Genomic DNA, 21,645 nt, shown 5'->3' with positions numbered 1-21,645 from the left:
GAGAAAATGAATGGAATAAAATTAACTCCCCTATGGTAGCTCTGGAACTCAAATCATTATCTCCATCCTAAGAAGCAATGAGATTCAGCCACTCATCACGTCAGACGCAGCAAGCTCAGAGGAAGAAGAAAGAGGCGTTGTCGATCCTGCTAGTTATTAACGGCGTTGTCGACGGTGAAGACGGAGGTGGAGGGTGTCGCTGATGATGATGATGGTTACTCTGCCTCTCGTCTCCCTCCTCTGCGAAGCTGATGATGAATGGAAGGGAGGTCGTCGGCGGTGATAGAAGGAAGGAGGGATTCGCCAGCGATGATGGCGTGTGGAGTGAGAAATAGAAGGTGGGAAATGGAAGATGGTGATGGAGGATGGAGGGAGGCACTGCCGTCTCTGCTCCTTCCCCATTCGCTCTCTCTGTATTCTTTTTTTAAAATTGGCGTTCCTCCATTCTTAAAGCTGAAGATTGCCCAATAAAATCATATGACCTCATGCTTCATTACGGTAAGATTACTATGGACCCCCTTTTTTATTTTTTATTTCCCAAATTTGTTGATCTGTTTGCTGTCACTTGCCATTTTCAGCTTTCATATTCCAAATTTCTTAAATAAAATTCTAGATAATGTAATACCATATTTTTCAAAAATCAATCAATTAAAATAAATCATAAAATATGATATTTTCCCCGCTTTTAGCAATATTTTCATTCAATCACAATTAATCCAAATTAATCATAATAAATACAATTAAGCTCAATAAATGTGACAAAATCCTCAAATAAGATATGAAAAATCATGATAAAATCAGGATTTATCAGTCACATGAGGCCAGAGGGTAGAAAATGTGAGGTGGGATGTGAATACGTAATGTATAAATAGGTAATTTTGAAAATATCAAATCTTTCTTTTTAGCAAAAGAAAATATTGAATCTAAATCGTCAATGTTTAATTTGAATAGCACTAAAAATTATAGTGTGGATTAGGGGTGAAAGTAGGTTAGACTCTTATTAAGAGGGTTTTAGCAAATAGGTCAAATTTATACTCATGCTTCTTAGACTAAAACTATGTTTCACAAGAACTAGTGTCAGATCTCTTTTAATATCCCATTATACATCAATTGGAACCATTTTCACATGTTTCCTTTTTCAAAAATTTTTCTTTTTATTCTTTTTTTGATTATGATTTTTCTTTTTATTCTGTCTGTATACTGTTCATCCGAATTTAGGTCAACTTTGAAAATTCATAACTGATTCTAGAGAAATCAAAACGGGGTGGTTTCAATTTTCACGCGAAGCTTGCTAAGAGTTCTATAGAGAACAAAATATTTATTGGGCTCGATTCCATCCAGAACAGCACCAGAAAATTCAACAAATTATACTATTCATGTGGTCAATTTTTGAATTTTCTAGTATTTTAGCCCAACTTTGGAAGGACATAACTCTTAGTACAAAACTCCAAATTTGATGGTTTACCACTTGTTTAAAAGCTAAAAATAAGCTTTATAAGACTGCCAAGTTTTAGGTCAAAACTCATCCATTCGCTTATTATTTTATGTGGCGCAAGATTACCTCTTTTTAGGACATTTTCATCCCCTAAACTATATTTTCTTCAATTTTCCTTCCACTTCCTCAATTACCATCCATTCCAACACAACATCCCATAATTATAAACCACCATACAACATTATACTTTACATAATGTCAAAGTATTCCATATCCATAACTCATTACAAACTTATAACGAAGTTCAACAAACTACAACATAATTTAATACATTATCACAAAATCTCCATGACCTCCCTAGCTCACACTAATTCTTTGCCCTTATCCATACTTGGTCAACTCCCTATTGATGCATAATTTAACATAGGGGGTGAGATTTTATAGAAATCTCAGTAGCAATAAATTATAATCATCATGTTAATCTAACAATGCATAATGTGATATGTCATAGAACTTCAAGACATCCTCAAGTCAAATAAAATCATATTTTTCATCAAATCAAGAGAGGAATCAAACACACTTTCATACTAACATGTTGTCACGCATTTGGCCAAAGCATATCAAATGTCATAAAGTCAACAATTTCCACAACATAAATCCATTAAACCAAAACAATCCACATAGCACATCAAGCAAGCTAGACAAATAATCAAATTATAAGTTCAGTACTACCTTTCAAGCTTAATAGGTTTCGGTCTCCTTGAAGTAATTATCCTCCCTTTGTATCCTCTTTCCAAAACCTATTGATTCAAGCACAAATACAAGCTATGTTAACAACTAGACAATTCAAACACAACACTTTATCTTTAACCTGACACTCTCCCTCTTTTTCTTTGATTTTTAACAATATAGTTCCTCCTTTAGAATCAATGATCTCATGGCTCAATCCTATAGAATTTTTCATGAGAAATCCAAATGTCCAATTAGATCTTTAAAAATCAAACTCCTTTCTTCTCAAATCATAGAGGCCGAATAGGGGGTATATGACTTCCAAAAATTTCATTTTTAATTCTAATGATTTTACACACTTTCCTTTAGTATATCCCTACACAAAAACACATTTTAAACTCATTGGAATCATCAAATTAATGCAAAACAAACTGCTGCCCCATAAACACTCCTTGGCTGAAATGAACATATAGAACCCTAGGTGTATTTTATTTCAAAAACCATTCCATATACCACTTAAACAAGCTTATTCCACTTGATATTTAAGATTCCTATCCTTCCCTAAACCTTTCATGATTAGACTGAAATGAGGCAACATCTAGCCTTAGAATTTCGAGCCAAAACTCTAACTAAACTAGCTTGAAATTTAGGGATAAAAGGGTTTAAGCATACCTTGATGTTTTCTTGATGTAAGTTGAATGATTCCTCATCCAAAACCTTCACGAATTCAGTCTCCCTTAGTCAAAAACGAAAAATGGCAACACCTCCCCTCTTTTTCCCAAGTTTTCCAACATTTTCTTGTATTTTAGGAGGGGGTATTTATAGAAAAACCAAGTTGCCTTCCCCCTATGATTTTTGGACATCAAAAAATGGATGAAATAAGGTGAGTTGGCAGCCATCAAATGCCTCATAGCTTCAGATCTATCCATATGTCCAAGCTCTAGATTATTCCAACCATTATCCCTTAATTTTACATTTTATTTAATTAATTATGTGGAGTGGCCAGCAAGCAACGAAATTAGGCCCTTATTGGGCTCAATGTGGGATCCACAAATGGCTCTCACATCTCAAATCAAAATCCCAAACCAATTTAAAACTTTATCTGTTACTATTCACTAGTAACATTCTATAATTTTTTTAGACATCCAAAAATTCATTTCTCTCCATGATAATTCACCTTTTAATATGAGAACATGATTTAGAAATTTTCAGAATTTTTTCACTACCTCTAAGTATTTATTTTGAATTTTATCCAATTAGGCCTCTATCGGTGTCACTGTGGAAAAATAAATTCCCTAAAATTAATTCCTGAGCTTCAATGGCCTAAAACTAATTTTATAAATTCAAATAAATATTTAGATAATTTATCATTTTTTTAAATTTATTGAGGCCTCTAACCAATTAAAATAATTATTTTCCTCCTATTTTTAATATTTTTCCGAAAAACCTCCGTTTATGAGAAATTTCGTAATAATTTATTTTCACCATAATTTTAATTTTCGAGCCTTAACCGAGTTTTCAAAGCCTCTAATTTACACTCTTCATATTTTTCAAGAATTTTCTAGAATTTTTCTCAAAATTTTCTGTTTTGTCATTCCTAGACTGATAATTATGAAAATACTAACCCGGACCTTATAAGGGTTTCACATCAAAAGTTGTTTCATCTCCCCATCTAGTCTTTACATTGGCCCTCATCCCAATTTTTGGTTCCCTATGTCCAGGTGAAATTTCTTGACATGTGACAACTAGCCTATAAACTCACAGGCCTAACTTATTTATTTATTTTTGATATGCATTATTATATATATAATATGATTTGAATCAAGCTATAATTTAGCCTTAACACTAAATTTCACATCCCATTATTTATACACAGCCCAAATCCTTTCATTTATCAACTGCTTGCCTCTCCCTCGCCTCTTTGATCACTGAAAACAGCAACACTAGTCCACTCCCTTTTTCCTTGTTTGCATCATCTGCTGAAGCATAATAATTTTTGTATGCTTACATTACTGATATTCAAATGAAATATTATAATCTGAATAGGAAAAATTTGTTCAAAATTTTTGCTGTAAAAGCAAAAAAGATAAAATTCAGTTTTACAAGCCTTCGGTTCATTTTAAAAAATATACCTCTTTAGTACGGATTATTGCCTCAAGCTCTCCCCGTTTAGGCTCAAATCTATTTAGTTAAAGCCTGGCTTAGCTTATTTATTTTCATCTCCAAGATGGGTTTTCTAATTATTCTAGGAGAGGCTATTTATGATTATCGTTGTTAAAGGTATCTAGTGGCATAGGAATTACCTATAGTCTTAATTGGTTTAAATCTTCACACATGGATTAATTAGCCGATTCTTTTGTTGATTTTATTTGTAGTAGTTTTGCCAAAATAATAAAATCCTGTCAAAATCCACGTCATATCCAGCATGAATATATTATAGAATCTCTCCAAATAGAGGAAAGTCCTTAACTCTAGGTTAAAACAAAAATAGCCAATTAAACTATTTATGAGTGTGTGTAGAAACCTAACGTTTTGCAAGCTACCTTGTAAAAGTAGGTAGGGCATGCCCTATATATTATGCATGTATAATTTATAGAAAACTATATTATATTGTAGTATTTATAGGTAGTTGTACATTTACATATATTGCAATTTGGTTGTTGGCTAAATAAGTGAGGAAGGCACTATATAAACCCCCGGAATCCTTTCGCTGCAATAATCACAGCTCCTAATACGGCTTCAAAACCAAGCATTCTCATGGATTGGCCTTGGAAACCTCCACTACAGAAAAATAGACTTTCAGTGGCGACTTTCAGCGGTGACAAATAAAGTCGTCGCTGAAAATATGACTTTTAGCGGCGACATTCCAAAGTGACAAGAATGTTAACCCCCAAAAATAGTAGTAACAATGGCGACTTTTTCTTGTTACCACTGTAGGTGCAGCTTTCAGTGATGACAAAATTTGTCACCGCCGAAAGGTGCACTTACGGCGGCAACAAAAGTGGTCGCCGCTGAAAGCGTACACTTTCGGTGATGACGCCATTTGTCGCCGCTGAATCTTCTTTCAGCAGCGACACTATTTGTCGCCACTGAAACACCCTTTCATATTTTTTTTAATTTTGATTTCTTGTAGAAAGTTTATATTATAATCTCTTATTTGTGTAATTAAGTAACTCTCATAATTTTTTTTATATGTATTATTGTATTACAAAGAGATTAAAAGAACGATAATTTAGTGTTTGACTGAGAAAGGGAGAGGAAGAAAGTTTGGAATGTGTATAAAACACATATATACTATAATTAAATGTTTGAGAGATGGAATAGAAAAATATTGTGCATGGGAGAGAAATGAGGTGGAGGCATGCATGAGAAAGTATTAAGTTTGAGTGATGGGAAAAGTAGTGAAGAATAGAGTGTGTGAGAGAGGTAGATGTAAATATAATTGGAAGAGAGATAGAGTGTGTGTGTGAGATAGAAGGACATTATAATTGAAAGAAATAACATAATTAAATATATGAGGGAGATTATTATAATTAAATTAGTGTGAGCATACTTAATTGATATAATAATATTTGATTATGAACATATGTATGAGAGGATTGAGAAATAAAATTATTGAAGGAGGTAATATAATTAATTTAAATATGTTTGAGAGATATAGTTAATAAGATCGTGTATATAGTTAATTAAATATTATTACTATTTATATTTTTTTATTTAAAATGTGATTAATTAAGTGTTATAAAACATATACGATTTTATATTCTATATATTTTGTATTGCACAATCACATCAAAAAACTTCAACAGCAAGGTTGGCCGTGTCTGCTTGTTACAATTCGGAGAGGTCCCTTGTTGGAGTCTGATGAATGCCCCATTGATTTTTCACACATTCATTTTGGCCAAAAAGGTTAAAAATAATCAATAAACTATCAACTAGCCGTTCGCTGGTTCAAACAAGGGACCTGGCAAAAGCCATAGCCACCCCCTTGCCAGTGAAGCCACGCGTGTTTTGGCCACGGGTAGCACCTTGTTTATATATACAGAAACTGTCATTTTGAAACCCAAAACAATTTGTTTAACCCGCCCCATCTTCTGAAAATTTCATTTTTCCCTCTCACCAGCGCCGCGCAGATACAAGCTAGGCTTTGAGCGTCTGACTTCCAGCATCCATCTTTGTGTTTACTCCATCACTTCCAGCGTCCTTTCTTGCCGTCATCCATGTATGTACGCCGGTCTTCTTCTTTGCTTGAAGTCTCGTGGTGCTGTATATTTTTCCCTTCTCTGTTTTGCATTTTTAGATCTGTTTGTTCCTCTGGTTTGCTGTGATTGATTGTGTGATTGATTGTATGTGTGGAGGAATATATTATAGAATCCTATTTCATTTTCTTGTGGCTTTGAGCGTCTGACTTCCAGCGTCCATCTTCGTGAAAATGAATTAAGCCATGTGACTAATTCAAATGTTCGAGTGGATAAATTCTTGAGGTTTGCATATCTGAATGGTGATGAATAGAGAAGGCACAGAAGCTAAGTGAATTATCTTTGAAATTTCATTGTAAATCTGTCTGATCTGTTTAACCATCTATTATTTCTAAGTACATATCCTTCATATTTCATTTGTAAAATCCTCCAGGAGTGGGAAAGCTAGTTAGAAAATGAGCTGTGGAAAAACCTTAGTAGAAGTTTTAGTTGAGCTTAGAAACCTTAGCATCAAAGCTGCTTTGTGTACTCTGATTTTGAAAAGTAGAAATCCCATCAAGTTCAAGAGAACTAGATGTCAAACAGGAGTTTAAATCACGATGACTAGGATCTCTTCTCTATCCTCTACTTTCACTGTATCCACTTTAAGCTGAAAATCTATGGCCTGAATGTCAGCCTCGGACCAAAGGGGGAAAAACTCAGATCAAGTCAACTCTGTCTCTAAGCATAGTTCATCTCTGCTTCATTATTCTAGCATCTAGTCCACTGAATCTTGGATAAGTTTTCTGATTTAAGATATGTTTCAAGTCCTCTTATCTGTTCATACCCATTATTATTAAACATGTGCAAGTAATATGTACCTTTAACCAGTTTCCTAATTGCCGCTAGATAAAGGAATCCCACTTGCATGACCTGTGACACAAGTGATGAACCTACACTTAATTAAAGTCCCACTTATATATAAATACGGGTTATGTTTCAATTGACCAATTTGATTTGGAATTATCAAAGCTTATTTTAGGTATTCTTTCTTGGAACAAAGACATAATCATATACTACAATAAACTAACTCTCTCACGTACTGCGTGAAAGGTAAAGAAGCAAATACTGAATTATGGGCAGGTTTGCATTTGCATCTCAACTGTAAAATGGCAATGTATATCAGTCATACGTCTCAACAGTGTGTACGCGTTTGAAGAGTTTCAATGGTTATGCATATATAAGGCCATGGAAATAGAACGAGCCCAGTCAGAGGATGCTGTTGTCTAACATTATTTTTTCTGGTTTCTACGGAATGAATGTATGTAGTTGTAAATTTCTGATGCTGCTCGTAATAACATTATAACTAATGCCATGTTTTCCTCTTGCTAAAAAATTAAAACAAAGCATAAGGAGTAATAGGAGGGAAAATTAATTTATGAGATGAATTCAATAGTCCATGTATTTAACTAAATTTTAGTAGATAGGTTTCCCATATTTTTGTTTTTTACAACTTTAGTTAAGATTCTGATTCTCATGAGTGTTTATTTTCTCACATTTGTCATTTTTAATGCCTTATTTACTTGAAGTTTTTGCATAATTAAAATGTATTCAACATGCTTGGAAATGGGACAATAATATATCTATATTGTGTTGCTTCTTTAAAACTGAAGATATGAATATTATCTGTCAAAAATCAAAATTGCAAACAAAAGCTGTTTTACTGGGCCAACTAAGACACTCACACCTCGTGAAACTAATTGGATATTGCTGCGAAGAAGATGAAAGCAGGACGTGCAGCAGAGTGAGAAAAAATAGAAGCAAAATGTGCAGCACAGCGAGCAAAGATAGAAGCAGAGCACACACAACTTGAACAAAGGATAGAACAATTGATGGAGCAAAGAATACAAGCTCAGTTCACTGCTTTCATGCAAAAGATGCAATTAAATGCTCCTACAAATACTCTTACTTCTAGCATCCCTAGTCTTGGTCCCTCTACGTAATTTTTCTTTTGCATTTTATAATGTATCTTTTAATTGAACAATTTTTATTTTTATTAAAGACATAAAAACACTTTGATGATTATAAATCTTATTATTTAATATATTTGTCTGTTAATTACTTTATTTTTATTAAACCTTATGATGACATTTATCAGGAATATAAATAAAAAAATTTGTATAATTAACATATTAAAAGAATTAAACTTTATGTCGCCGCTAAAGAGGGTAATTGGCGGCGACAATTATGTCGTCGCTGAAAATGGTAATCAGTGGCGACATGTTGTCGCTGCTAATTACCATTTTCAACGGCGACATTTTTGTCACCGCTGATTGTGATTTCAGTGGTTTTGCTTCAGTAGCACCATTAGTAGCTACTAATTCCTACATTTCAGTGGCGACATTTCTTGATAACAAACTCCTCATCTTTTAATGTCACCACTAAAAGGACTTTCAGCGGTGACTTTTTGTCGCTGCTGAAACTAGACTTTCAGTGGTGACTTTTTGTTGCCGCTGAAAATAGACTCTCAGCAGCGACTTTGTTATGTCGCCGATAAGTTTCAACCACGGCCGCTACGACAACGACCTAGTAGCGACAAATGAAAGTCAAACTTTTTGTAGTGAGCTCTTGGCAGCTTCACGGTTTACTTTCTACTATTTCTCATTCCTTAATCTGATCCTAATCCTTCTTCATTAATATAAAATGTGTTCTAAAGTAGATTTTATTACTCCATCGTCTGCTTCATTCTAATCCATTAATTTAGCTCGAGATCGAGTCGTGTTTTATTCACATGCTTTTTGAGAGAAATAAAACTAAACGAGAAAGTCACATGCATCTCATATTTTCATTTTGGGTTATATCTTTAATCTCTGAAATTTGGAATCATTTTGGTTTTAATCCCTAAAATTTGAAACCAATATTTTTGTCATAAAATTTAACTTCATTTTGATCCGTATAAAAATTTTGGGTCCCTGAAACAAGGTTTCAGGACCAAAACCATTCATTTCAAATTTTGGGAACCAAAAACAAAATAATGTCAAATTTAAAGGACTAAATATAGTATATATAAATAGTGTCATTTACACTACAAATTAACTCTTATACTTAGGACCGGAAATTGTGTGTGTGTGTTGAAGTTGACAATTACTTTGTTGTCTCTTTTCTTTTCTCTCTCAAGTAAATGATACTGGTGCCGTGGGCTGGCCATAGCCTGTATGCTCTAACGTGCAGTGAGTGAAAACCATATTACTATTTGATATTCCCATTTCTTTTGCTGATACCGCTTCACAATCAGATTTGGATCTGTGTCTCGTTATCTAACTGCTCAAGGCACGAACCGAATCGTTCACAGAGGCCTAGAATTCGACCAAGTTGACAGAGAAAGTAACTGGTGAGAGCATTTAATAATAAACTCATCCCTTTTTTGGCACTCCATCTTTTGCTTACTGATGTTCTCTTATTTCTAGTATGCTTCTATATATATATATATATATATAATTATTTTGAAACATATTTTAGAGTCTCAACAAATTAATGATGACGATTTAATTTGGAAGCTTGATTATTGCAGGGATGATCAGATTTTACTAAATGGACTCTTGATGTTCTTAGGATACATGTTATTTCCCGAGGTTTCTCATCACTTACCCTATTGGAGAACAGATGGTGTGGTGATCACAATATTGTTACATGCTGGTCCAGTGGAGTTAATTTATTATTGGCTTCACAGGGCTCTTCATCACCATTTCCTCTATTCTTGCCATCATTCTCACCATCATTCTTCCATTGTCACACAGCCTATAACTTGTACGATATATTTTCATCACTTAAACTATCCATTCATTTATACATAGATATATATATATATATATATGTTAAGTTCCATGTCATTTGTTTAACTTTGAAGTTCCATCAGCTGCATAATTGTATATGCCTTTAATTATCTTTCTCCACATAAACAAAGAGCGTGGGTGATATTCTAGTTTAAATAACGATTACCGCACTTCATTCACTTTAATTACTACTACATCCAATCTTTAATATAAAAACTAGATAGATATTGGATTTAGTTCTAAATATAAGTTTTCAAGCCATTTTGTCTTCTAAATTTGCAACTCATTTTCAGAAATATTCCTATTGACTACATACGTTAAAAGGTTTCCATTCAAAGGTAATCATGATAAAAAGGAGTATTTAAAAAAAACTCATATTTATTACAAATAACTAACTTAACTAATTTTCTTAATATACTCAAATTAGTAAAGTATTACTAGTTCTTATGTTTTGAACTGGAGGTTGTGGTTAATAAATGCAAGAGATTTTCAATAATTTAATTGTAGCATGTACTGATTTTTGTAAATTTGAGGCCACAGGTTTCACACATGGCATCACACCAAGTTTAGGACAAATTACTTTCTTTTCATGCCAATATATGACTACATTTATGGTAATGTGGATGAATCCTCAAATGATACTTATGAAATATCTTTGAAGAAGCCAAAGGACTTGCCAGCTGTGGTTCACTTGACCCACTTAACAACGCCTAATTCTGTCTATCATCTTCCTATAGGGTTTGCTTCTTTAGCCTCAAACCCTCTTAAAATGGTATCTTCATTTGATGTGGCCCTTCACATTTGTTCTTAACCTAACGGCTTGGATCTGTAGTCGTACTTTTGTCTCAGAAAGGAACACTTCAGAAAAGCTCAATTTTCAATCATGGGTGGTACCAAGATTTACAAAACAAGTAAGTATTTGGCCTTAATTAATTCAACATGAACTTAATTTTAATCAGTTGAAAAACTTCATTGAAAAGGGCAGTGCACAGGACTGAACAAGATCACTGAAGAGGCAATTCTTGAGGCTAACTCATCTGGTGTTAAGGTGCTTAGTCTAGGGCTTTTGAATCAGGTTAGTTCACATCATTTTCCCTCTGTTTTTTTTTTCATTATATTCTTTTTTTTTTTTGAAATATTTAAGCCTGTAATTGTATGATTAAATGCAGAAAGAAGAACTCAATGCATTTGGTGAATTATATATTCAAAAGTTTCCAAAACTAAAGGTAAAGATTGTAGATGGAAGTAGCTTAGCTGCTGCTATTGTTGTGAATAGCATTCTCAAAGGTACAAGTCAGGTGCTTCTTCGTGGCAACTTTGATAAGGTTTCCTTCTCCATAGCCAAGTCTTTGTGTGAAGCAAATGTGCAGGTAAGCTGCATAATGGTGGGATATTTCTGATCTCAAACTTCTTTTTCCGGCTGGTGGAGAAAAATCTTAAAATGTTTTAAATAAATTAGGTTAATTAAAATCAGGACTTATTTCATGATTGACATTACAAAAAAAAAAACAGTTGATTAGCGACGGAATTTGCAACGGAAACAAATTTCATTGCTAATTTCTGATGGAATTTGTGACAGAAACAAATTCCGTCGCTAATTTCTGACAGACTTGTGACAAAAATTTCATTGCTAATTTGTCGCTAAATTGTTTGTCACAGAAGTTTTTGTCACTAATTCCGTTGCTAGTTCTATTTCGTCACAATTCAATCGCTAATCCATCACTAATGTTGAATTTCATTATTTTAAATTATAATCTTACAAAAATTTATATAAAAACAATTAAGAATATAATGATTTAAAAACATTTTTAATTATAAAATAAATTGATATATTTGTGGAGTTGGTGTCAATGAAGATATCATCATCATTCATGTCATCATTATGTATATACTGAAAATAGAAAGATAATTTCTTAGAAAACTTGTTTATATTTTGTTAAAATAAATTCATCTTGATTATTAATAATAATTAAAAAATGTAATAAGAATATTAATAACTTTCTTATACAAACTAATATAAGAAAGAAATAATCTTATCATATGTACAATATATTGAAATATATAATATATGATAAAAATTCAAAACCAAAAAATAAATTTATATGAACACAAACTAATATTGAAGTGAATTTTGAATTTTAATCATTAAAAAATAAAAATTTAATCATAATATAATTAATACCCATGATATAGATTGATTTTGGTCTTCGATACAAAAACAAATGGTATATACAAAGAATTTTAAGAAAATAAATTACATAAGATATATATACAAGTAGGAGAATACTGTTTATCATAATCTATTCAAATCATTTAATTTTTTATATAGAATAATTTATTACATTTTATTATGTAGTTATTTTTTGAATAACAAGATTTTTTTGACTAATTGTAAATAATTTTCTTCAAACATATAAAACACATATAGATAATATAATATAATGTAATATAATACATATATAATTAAATTGTATATCTTATCAATGTTAATTAAAAATAAATTTAAAAAAATTTATAAAAAATATTTATGATTTAGAATTCAAAATTAGTGTCGTTAGAGATTAAAATTATATTAAAAATATTTTTTTAAAATGTATTTTTTATTAAAATAGTTATGATTAAAATTATTATAAAGTATATTTTTATTTTTTAATAATATATATGTATATATAATTATTTGTATAAAATAATATTATATACTCCCTTCGTTCCTTATTATAAGAGACGAATAACCGAATTACGTTGATAAAAAAGCAGTTAAAATTAGTTAAGAACAATCAATGTATAAAAAATATAATTTTTTTCCCAAAAATGCCCTCATTAATAAGGAGAGAGAGAGAGAGAACAATTAAATTATTAAAAGAAAGAGAAGTGGGAGAGAGAGAAAGTATGAGTTGGAGACAATAAATATGGGTAAAATAGGAAATCAACACAAAAAAACAGAGACAACTTTTAAGTGTCTCTTATATATAGGAACATGCCATAAGCATCAAATGTCTTTTATAATAAGGAAAGGGGGGAGTATATAATTTTACATAATAAGTCAATAGGTTTATTGCAGCTCGACTAGTAAAGTCACACGCGCGCACAAAGGAGGTCTTGGGTTCTAGCTATGGAGAAGTCACTTTGAGGAGGGAATTATGTGGTGATGACACGTGACAGGCAGAGTGCCAGGCAGAGATGAGGTGGCAGCACATGTAGACGTGGTCACAGGTGATGACATGGCGATTGGTAGAGGTGCCACATGGCATTTTGATTTTTTTTTTTTAAACATTGGGTTAGCGATGGAATTTTTTCATTGTTAATTTGCAACGGAAATTTCTATCAAGAATTAGTGATGGATTAACGACAAAAAATTTCTGTCACTAATTAGCAACAAAATTTCAATTCCGCCACTAAAAGCATGTTTTTTTTGTAGTGTGATCTAAATCTCTATTTGGCAAAATAATTTTGAAATGACCCTATGATGGAGAACGAGAGCAAAAAGGAGGAGAGACAAAAAAGAATGAGAAACAAAAGCACTAGATAATTTGATGAAGAGGAGAAACTCGAAGGAAAAAAGGGAATACTCAAATGCTAATTTTTACTCACTTCATAATGAAAGACATAAAATGAGATGTATTAATGCCTATTTATAGATATGGTGAAAATAGGACAGGCGGCCTGTTAGGGACTTGTGACCTAACCTAGCTTGTTTAAAAATAAGAGTAGGTCCAAGCCTCTTCAAACTATGTTTCACTTAATAGAGCACCCAGGCTCTTTAAAAGCTTATTAAACCTACCATGTTTCTAAAGAAACCTATGACAAGCCACAAGCCAACTTGTTACAATACAAACTTGACTTACTAAAGGTAAAGCTTGACCTAACTCGATCTGTTTTCGCGCTAGTTAAACGTAATATTGTGAATGATAATAATAACTATTATTGAAAGATAGCAATTGTTAAAGTAAATCTGTGAACAACAAAATTTAGTGACATTGTCCATTAATAAAATGTGTGACAAATGCTAAATTGATTTAATTCATTCATCATCGAATTCTATTTGCAGGTAGCTATGCTATGGCATGAGTTTACAAAATTTCACGCCAGACTCAACACAAAGCCCAACGAAAGTTTTGCTGCTTCAGCAACTACCAGTCTGAAGGTGAATCCATTTGGTCAAACTCAGCTTAAACAGGTTAATTAAATAAAATATTATAGATTCAATTTGAAGATTTAAGCATACTTTTTTTAAAATTTTGTAAAACCTTTCAATAATAAATAACAAATGCAAAAAATAATAATAATAAATTTTTTCCTCCTTTTGGAAAGATTTTTAGAGGAAGTATAACATTTTTGCAGATATGGTTGGTGGGAGATGGATGGGATGAGGATGAACAGATGAAAGCACCAAAAGGCTCATTAGTCATTCCATTTTCTCAATTCCCTCCAAAGAAAAGGTTGCTTCTGCCCACTATACTCCTGCAATGAGGGTCCCTCCTTCGATCAAGAACATGCAGTCTTGTGAGGTTGGTACTCTATGCATATAGTTTCAAACATATAATTTAACTATGGACGCTTCAATATATTCAAAAATGCTTAATAATACTTAATGCTTTCATTTTGTATATATGAAATCTCATTTTCCAATAACTGAAGAATTGGCTGCCGAGAAGAGCAATGAGTGCTTGGCGTATAGCTGGAACAGTGCATGCCTTGGAAGGATGGAAAGTTCATGAGCGTGGCTCCACAACTTTTAGTCTCCATAAAATATGGGATGCAACTATTCGTCAAGGTTTCCAACCTTTGGATGTACTTTACAAACCAACGTAAAAGGTCCTCCCTGATTAACGTACAAAGACCTAAACCCTGCAATAGTCAAATGAAATAAAGACTCTGTTCCGAGCTACTTCTAATATATGTGTGCGTGTGTGTACTATTTATACTGTTATATTGTCATATGGTTCTCAATCTTTAAGGGGAGACTATCTACGATTAAGTCATCGTCGTGTTTAAGTAATCCTTTTAATAATGTACTTGGATGTTGACTTTGTCTCAAGCTTTCTCACTAAAAACAGGGTAGTTACTTGGGAGTTTGAACGTGTGCTTACATAAAATATTTGTTGAGTAATGTTATAGTGTATGCATTCTGTAACAATTCTGTAATAAAGTTACTCGATTTGTTTACCAATCCCAATTCAATTAAACGACAAGTCCTAATTCTACAGTGACAGCAACTAAGAAAAGAATTTGAATTATTCTGTAATAAAGTTACTCAATTTGTATACCGATCCTAATTCAACTAAACCACAAGTCCTAATTCCGCAGTGACAGCGACTAAAAAAACAATTTCAATTAATAACTTTCTCAATGCACAAAGACAATTCTTGTTTATTGCACAAAGACATAAGCAATTATAATTAATTAAAGGATTAACATACAAATTTGTCTCAAAATTAAAGTTTTTACTCAAGAATGTTGGTGCTCAGAAGTTTTTTTGGGTTTAATATTGTCCTGAAAATTAGAAATCGTAATAATTTTGTCCTCTGTCATTAAAAATATTAATGGTCAATGTCATTAACATTAGTCTTTTAAACGATGGGGGCAAAGTTGCTAGAAATTTAAAGGTCCAAAGTAATATTAAGCCCCAAAAAAACTTTTAGATGCCCAACACCTTTGGATAAAAACTTTTACGATAAATTTACATATTAACCATTAATTAAAATGAATTCATTAATGTTAATATCCTTTTGAGAGAATATAATTGATCCTCAATGTCAAATATCTGTAGGTTAAGAAAAATAAATATTTCAGGAACCTTCTTAAAGAGTAAATACAACAACGCTGAAGTTTTAAACAGAGTAGGTGACAGAGTTTTAGAGTTATGATATAGTGATCTCATATATGTCACATTATTACAGACACATTTCTATATATAGAAGTTAATGATGCTACTTTATTTTCCCGAGAAAATCTGTGAAACTGGAAGAAAATATATATCCTCTAGTCGTGGTTAATTAGCAAGTGAAACTACTTGCTTGCCGATGTTGAGACCCCTAAATACTCTCACCAAAGCCAAAGCACCATTTTCAAGTCCATCAACAATGTCTTCCACACAAGAAATCTTGCCCTCCTTAATATAAGGCAAAATGAAGTCCAAATACTTGTGATAAAGATGGTAATAATCCACCACGTTGTAACCTTGCATACGAATCCTTTTGTAAACAAGAGACGTAATGTTAGTGATTCCTTCAGGCTTATCAAGAGTGTACTGAGATATCATTCCACACACAGCGATTCGACCATGCACTTTCATGTTCACAAGAACTGCATCCAGCATTTTGCCTCCAACAAGCTCGAAATATATGTCTATGCCTTCTGGGAAGTACCTATTAGCAGCATTATTATTGTACAAAAATATATAATCAGCTTGGCGAAATTTCTACTCCCTCTTATTCTAAATGTAGGAGCTAGGTAGTCTATTTACAAATGCATATTGAATTCCTTAAAATATCCCCATTTAATCATTGGTAGTTGATGAAATTCCTTTTAGCATGTGCAATTAATAGGATTGTTTGGGAAAATTAGAAATTCAAGAAACAAAAAGTATTAAAGTCTTATATTTAGAATCAAAATAAATCTTCCAACTAGCTAGCTCCTATATTTGGAATTAAACGAAGTGTTTCCTTATAAGCAAAATAACCATACTTAGCAAGAAAAAGAATAAACAAAGTAACTGTAAGGTTTTAAGCTATACTCCCTTTGATCATTATTATAAATTTCAAACAACTAATTTACTGATAACTAGTTAAGATTAGTTGAAAATAATAAATAGGTTAGAATATACTTTTGTTTCTAACTATGCTCTTCTAATAAATGAGCAAAAAGATGAAAGAGAATATGTGAGAAAATATGAGAAGAGAGAAATAATTAAGGGTAATATTGGAAAATATGCATTAAATATTAAGATAAATCTAAATTGAAACTTATAAAATAGACCACATTTTTTTCTAAATTTGAAGCTTATAGGATGGAGTATTACTGAGACATACCTTTTCAAGGCTGCATCCAAGTCAGGTTCTTCCTTATAGTTGAAAGCATCGTCAAACCCAAATTTTTTCTTTACCAAAGCAACCTATATTCGGAAACCATATCGTTCAAAAAATTGACGACTTGAAGAAAGTCCCTTGCAACTTTTTTTCATTTTATTTTCTTAATGTAAGAGACATATATGATTTGGACAGTTGACTAAATAATTAATAAATCACGAAACAGAGTACCTTGTCTTGAGAGCCAACACTTCCAACAACATAACAGCCACTGAGTTTGGCAAACTGCCCCACAAGTTGACCCACAGCTCCTGCAGCCGCTGAGATGAACACTCTCTCTCCTCTCTTTGGAGCACACACATTAAAGAATCCCGCATAAGCTGTTAAACCTGGCATCCCTATTATTCACAAACAAACAAATCCAGAAGAACAAATCAAATGATGGATGGCAATAATCGGACACACTAGCACCCAACACTATTGTTACCTCCCAATTGCATTCAATCTCGTAATCTTATTTTTAATGCATCTAATACACTAAATCATAAATAAGATTAAGATATCAAATGCAATTGGGTAACATGGTACTAGATGCATCAAGAAAATAACGGTTTTAATTAGACTAATCGACGATCATATATAATTGTACCATAACATGAATTTACCAAGGATTCCACTGTAATAGGATAAAGGCACGTCGTCGTCATCAGTGTTGTGTATTTTGAACAAGGTTTCAGGTGCCGTAATGAGTGTGTACTCTTCCCATCCAGTTATGCCCCACACCAAATCACCTTCTTTAAAATCTGGGTGCTTTGAATCCACAATTTTGGCCACTCCATACCCATATAGTGGCTGCATTAATGCAAATTTCATTCGTTATATCGTCGCTATCAGTATAAGATATAAAAAGTGTAGGCACACATACTGTTGATATGTTTTAAAAAAAAATGTATACACTAGTGCAAATATAATTTTCGTTTTTTACATCCCGGTGTTAAAGACTCTTTCTGCACTAATGATATTACCAAATTGTTTTTTAAATTTAGGCATAGATATTTTCTCATTTGTCGCAATCTTGTTGGAAGTACACTCATGCGTTAAATTTAAGCATATCTTCCAATAAGAATTCGAACCTTGGTTTACTATGTTATTGGAGGCTAACTCTTTTAATTAGACCCAATTCTATAGGGATTTTGCCAAAATATTTGTAAACGACCGCACTAGTGTGGATGGTTTTTTTTTTTGGGGGGGGGGGCAGCGGATGATATGTAGCAAATAACGAGCTACAAAGCATATCTATTTGGGCCATACCGTTGTAGAACTGGGGATTGACAGGTAGAGTTGGGCTTTTCAGCCCTCAACGAATCGGATTCCTAATCTGATCCAATTTTGAAAAGAAGAATGATGTAGCCCATGTGAGCTTTGACCCAAGATTCACAAAGCAATACCCAAGCACATCATCACCAACTTAACCAACCAAGAGTTAAGAAATCGATTCATAATTCATAAGATTTTGAGTTTAAATTCTGCTACTAATGTTAAGATTTTGTTTTTTTTTTTTGGGTAAGATGTTAAAATTTTGTTAATAGATAATCTGTAAGTGTTTTATGAATCTAAAGGTATGTCCTAGTCTTAGAAAATCTCAAAACCCAACTCACTAAATTTTTTTTAAAATTAAAAAGAAAAATACCAACTTAACGGACCCACTTCGTTTTTTTTTTTAATAACTAAAAAGATCGAAAAATGGAATATGCCATAATCCACATCAGCATATCCCAAGCAACTAGTCTTAATTTTGTTGGAAGGATCCACTTAATTAGGGGGAAAAATAATGAAAGAAAAAGCAGGAATATCCTTCATCAGATTACCCTCTTACTGTTTAATTGTTATCTGTTTAGATTTTAACAGCAGGAAAAATATAACTGGGATTACAAAAGATCCTATTCTTTTACCCCCTCCAACATTTAGTGTTTTTGGGGAAACCAAACAGATGACAGAGAAAGTGGAAGAAAATTTCAGATCATAGAAAAAGAAACTTACGGTACCGGGAGTGAAGGACTGCAAGACGCTGAAATTATCAGCCTTCTTCATCAAGGGTCGAAGGTGAGGATCAGCAGCCAAGAAAAGGTTTTTGACCAAAACGGCGCCCTTGGAGGAGTTTTCTTCTGGAAGCTTCAGATTGATTCTATCAGTGCAAATCACTTCCATGTCTGATTCTTTGGGGAACCCAGAAACATAGTCTTTCAATATCAGTTTCTTGTTCGTCACCTCCATGATCCCAGTTTTTTCAGATTCAATTGAACTGTGTCTCTCTCTTGTGATGATCAGAATAAAGAAGGTGATAATATATATATATATATATATATATATATATATATAAGGTTGTTCAGTCAATGGCCTTCTTGGACACGCATGTGGGTATAATATTATATATTACCTCCGGTCCTTAATATAAGACTCTGTTTGACTTTTATTTTGGTCCTAAATATAAGACCCCAATCCACTTTGTCTCTCATATTTATGTATTTTTTTCCAAGATAGTCCTTCTAATAATTGTAGTTCTAGCCAATATAGTTAATTAGTAAGGATATTTTAAAAAAAAACAACATCTATTTATTACAAATAACTAATTTAACTTATTTTCTTAATCTTCTCAAATTAGTCAACTGGGTCTTATAATTAGGAGCGGAGTATATTGGATCACGATAAACCGATTATGCAGTTTAGGTGAATTTGTCTAGATTTTTATAAACTACGGTATGCTCTAAATTGAACAGGTGTGGAAGGAATATATAATAACTTTACCATGCGCCACACCTCATAGATCCATAGGTTGAATTTGTCTAAACATTATCGTACTTGTTCTTTTGATATTTAAACATTATATTCCATCCTGTCACTGTATAAATCGACTTTTTTCTTTTTTAACTCATTAAACTTTTCTGGAATCGAATTTTTTTTCCAAATCATTAAATAGGGTTGTGAAAGAGAGGAAAAAAAAAAATAAGAAACCACATTTAAGCATCAATTATAGGGTGAAATTGACAAATAATTGTGGATCTAGAAATTTTTATAGAAGCAACGATATGAAAACTATTTAAAAAATAAAATAAATTGTTAAGAAAATGAATTAAAAAATTAATAAATATATGCATGGAACATGATAATAGCAGCATGGTTAATTTCTTTTTCAATAATGAACTTGATAACTAATGAGAATTCTATACCTAAAAATAATAAATAAGAGTAATTTTAGTGAAATATCACCACATTTTAACAAGGAAGAAATTCTTCTTTTTTGTTGGAAGGACTAACAAAATGCTTCATTGTTTGGTAAAAATATTGTAGTTTATATTTGGGTTAATATAATTTTTGGTCATTCAAGTTTGCTCTCACTTTAATTTTGGTCCTTCAAGTTTCAAATCATAGATTTTGATTCTTGAAGTTTCATTTTATTTAAAATATTAGTCCTTATAATCCAACAAAAACTTGAACAATTTTGCCCTTTGAGAAATCAAAACTTATGGTTTAAAACTTGAAGGATCAAAACCAAAATTAGAACAAACTTGAGAGACCAAAGATTATACTCTTTTGATCCTTAATATAGGACCTAATTGTTAAGTTAATTTTGATTCTAAATATAAGACATATTTATTATATTTATCAATTTTTTCTAAATTACCTTTATGGATACTCCCTTAACCATAATCAAGTAAGTGAAGGAAGAAGGATATTAAGAAAAATAATTATGGTGTTTTAGAAAAAACATGTCATATTTCTTATAATTAACTAACTTACCTAACTTTTTTAATCTAATTAAATTAATTAAAAAGGTCTTATATTAAGATTCGGAAGAATATTAACCTTTTATATTTTAAAACATATTTTAAAATAAATCTTATAAAAAGTAATGAAGAGAATATTGTTTTTAAAATGGAGGAAGCAAGTACATAATGAAAGCGACTTGGTCCAGTGTCTTATCCATGGGATTTAGAGCCTATTCGTTGGCCCAAGGGTTTTGCCACGTGTCCCTTTTCTTTATGGGCCATTATAATATGGGCTGTTTCATTTTGGGCCTGAAATTGCAAGACGCCAGCCCACAACTTTGCTAGCAAAGGCCCAAGTTGGGCCCATTCTGCAGGGTAAATATTTTCAAAGCTTTCAACCAATGATAGTTAGTTCAGTTGGTAAAGAGTCAGTTTATAATTGACAAAATCACGAGTTTAAATCCCGCTATCAATATGAATACCTTGTTAGTGAGCAATCTATAACTACTTCTGTTATTACTCTTTAAACCTAAAAGTATGCTCTTATCCTGGTAAGTCTTGGAACCCAACTCACCTAAATTTTTTATATAAAACAAAAGCTTCCTAGCCCAGAATCAAGCACTTAATTGAAAGAGTTGTTTTCCATATGCTTAAGATCACATATGGTGTTGTTTT

General features: G+C 32.2%; 1 protein-coding gene and 1 pseudogene across 1 annotated transcript; one reads left to right on the top strand and one right to left on the bottom strand.

Moving 5' to 3' along the window:
* Window positions 1-312: 312 nt before the first annotated feature.
* On the top strand, window positions 313-14,645 carry LOC114739560 (very-long-chain aldehyde decarbonylase GL1-5-like; annotated as a pseudogene).
* A 1,300-nt stretch (window positions 14,646-15,945) lies between these two features.
* Window positions 15,946-19,524, bottom strand: LOC114739586 (2-alkenal reductase (NADP(+)-dependent)-like). The gene is made up of 5 exons (XM_028927671.1): window positions 19,244-19,524; window positions 17,869-18,055; window positions 17,435-17,601; window positions 17,207-17,289; window positions 15,946-16,543 (listed from the first exon to the last, which is right to left on the bottom strand). Exons 1-5 carry the CDS (start codon window positions 19,475-19,477, stop codon window positions 16,168-16,170), a joined length of 1,047 nt encoding a protein of 348 aa, XP_028783504.1. The 5' UTR covers window positions 19,478-19,524; the 3' UTR covers window positions 15,946-16,167.
* Between the last annotated feature and the right edge of the window lie 2,121 nt (window positions 19,525-21,645).

This window comes from Neltuma alba, unplaced genomic scaffold (genome assembly GCF_004799145.2).
Source record: "Neltuma alba isolate B1F8T4 unplaced genomic scaffold, ASM479914v2 tig00000468_pilon, whole genome shotgun sequence".
Lineage (NCBI taxonomy): Eukaryota > Viridiplantae > Streptophyta > Magnoliopsida > Fabales > Fabaceae > Neltuma > Neltuma alba.
The sequence above is the reverse complement of the archived record's forward strand: the minus strand, read 5'-3'. Positions and strand labels throughout refer to the sequence as shown.

Excerpts from the sequence above, each read along its gene's own strand:
- LOC114739586 (XM_028927671.1), bottom strand. The coding sequence starts at position 19,477 with ATGGAGGTGACGAACAAGAAACTGATATTGAAAGACTATGTTTCTGGG. Across the intron at positions 17,602-17,868 it reads CTATTACAGTGGAATCCTTG|GGATGCCAGGTTTAACAGCT; the intron begins GTAAATTCATGT and ends TGTGAATAATAG. Across the intron at positions 16,544-17,206 it reads TTGGATGCAGCCTTGAAAAG|GTACTTCCCAGAAGGCATAG; the intron begins GTATGTCTCAGT and ends TGCTGCTAATAG.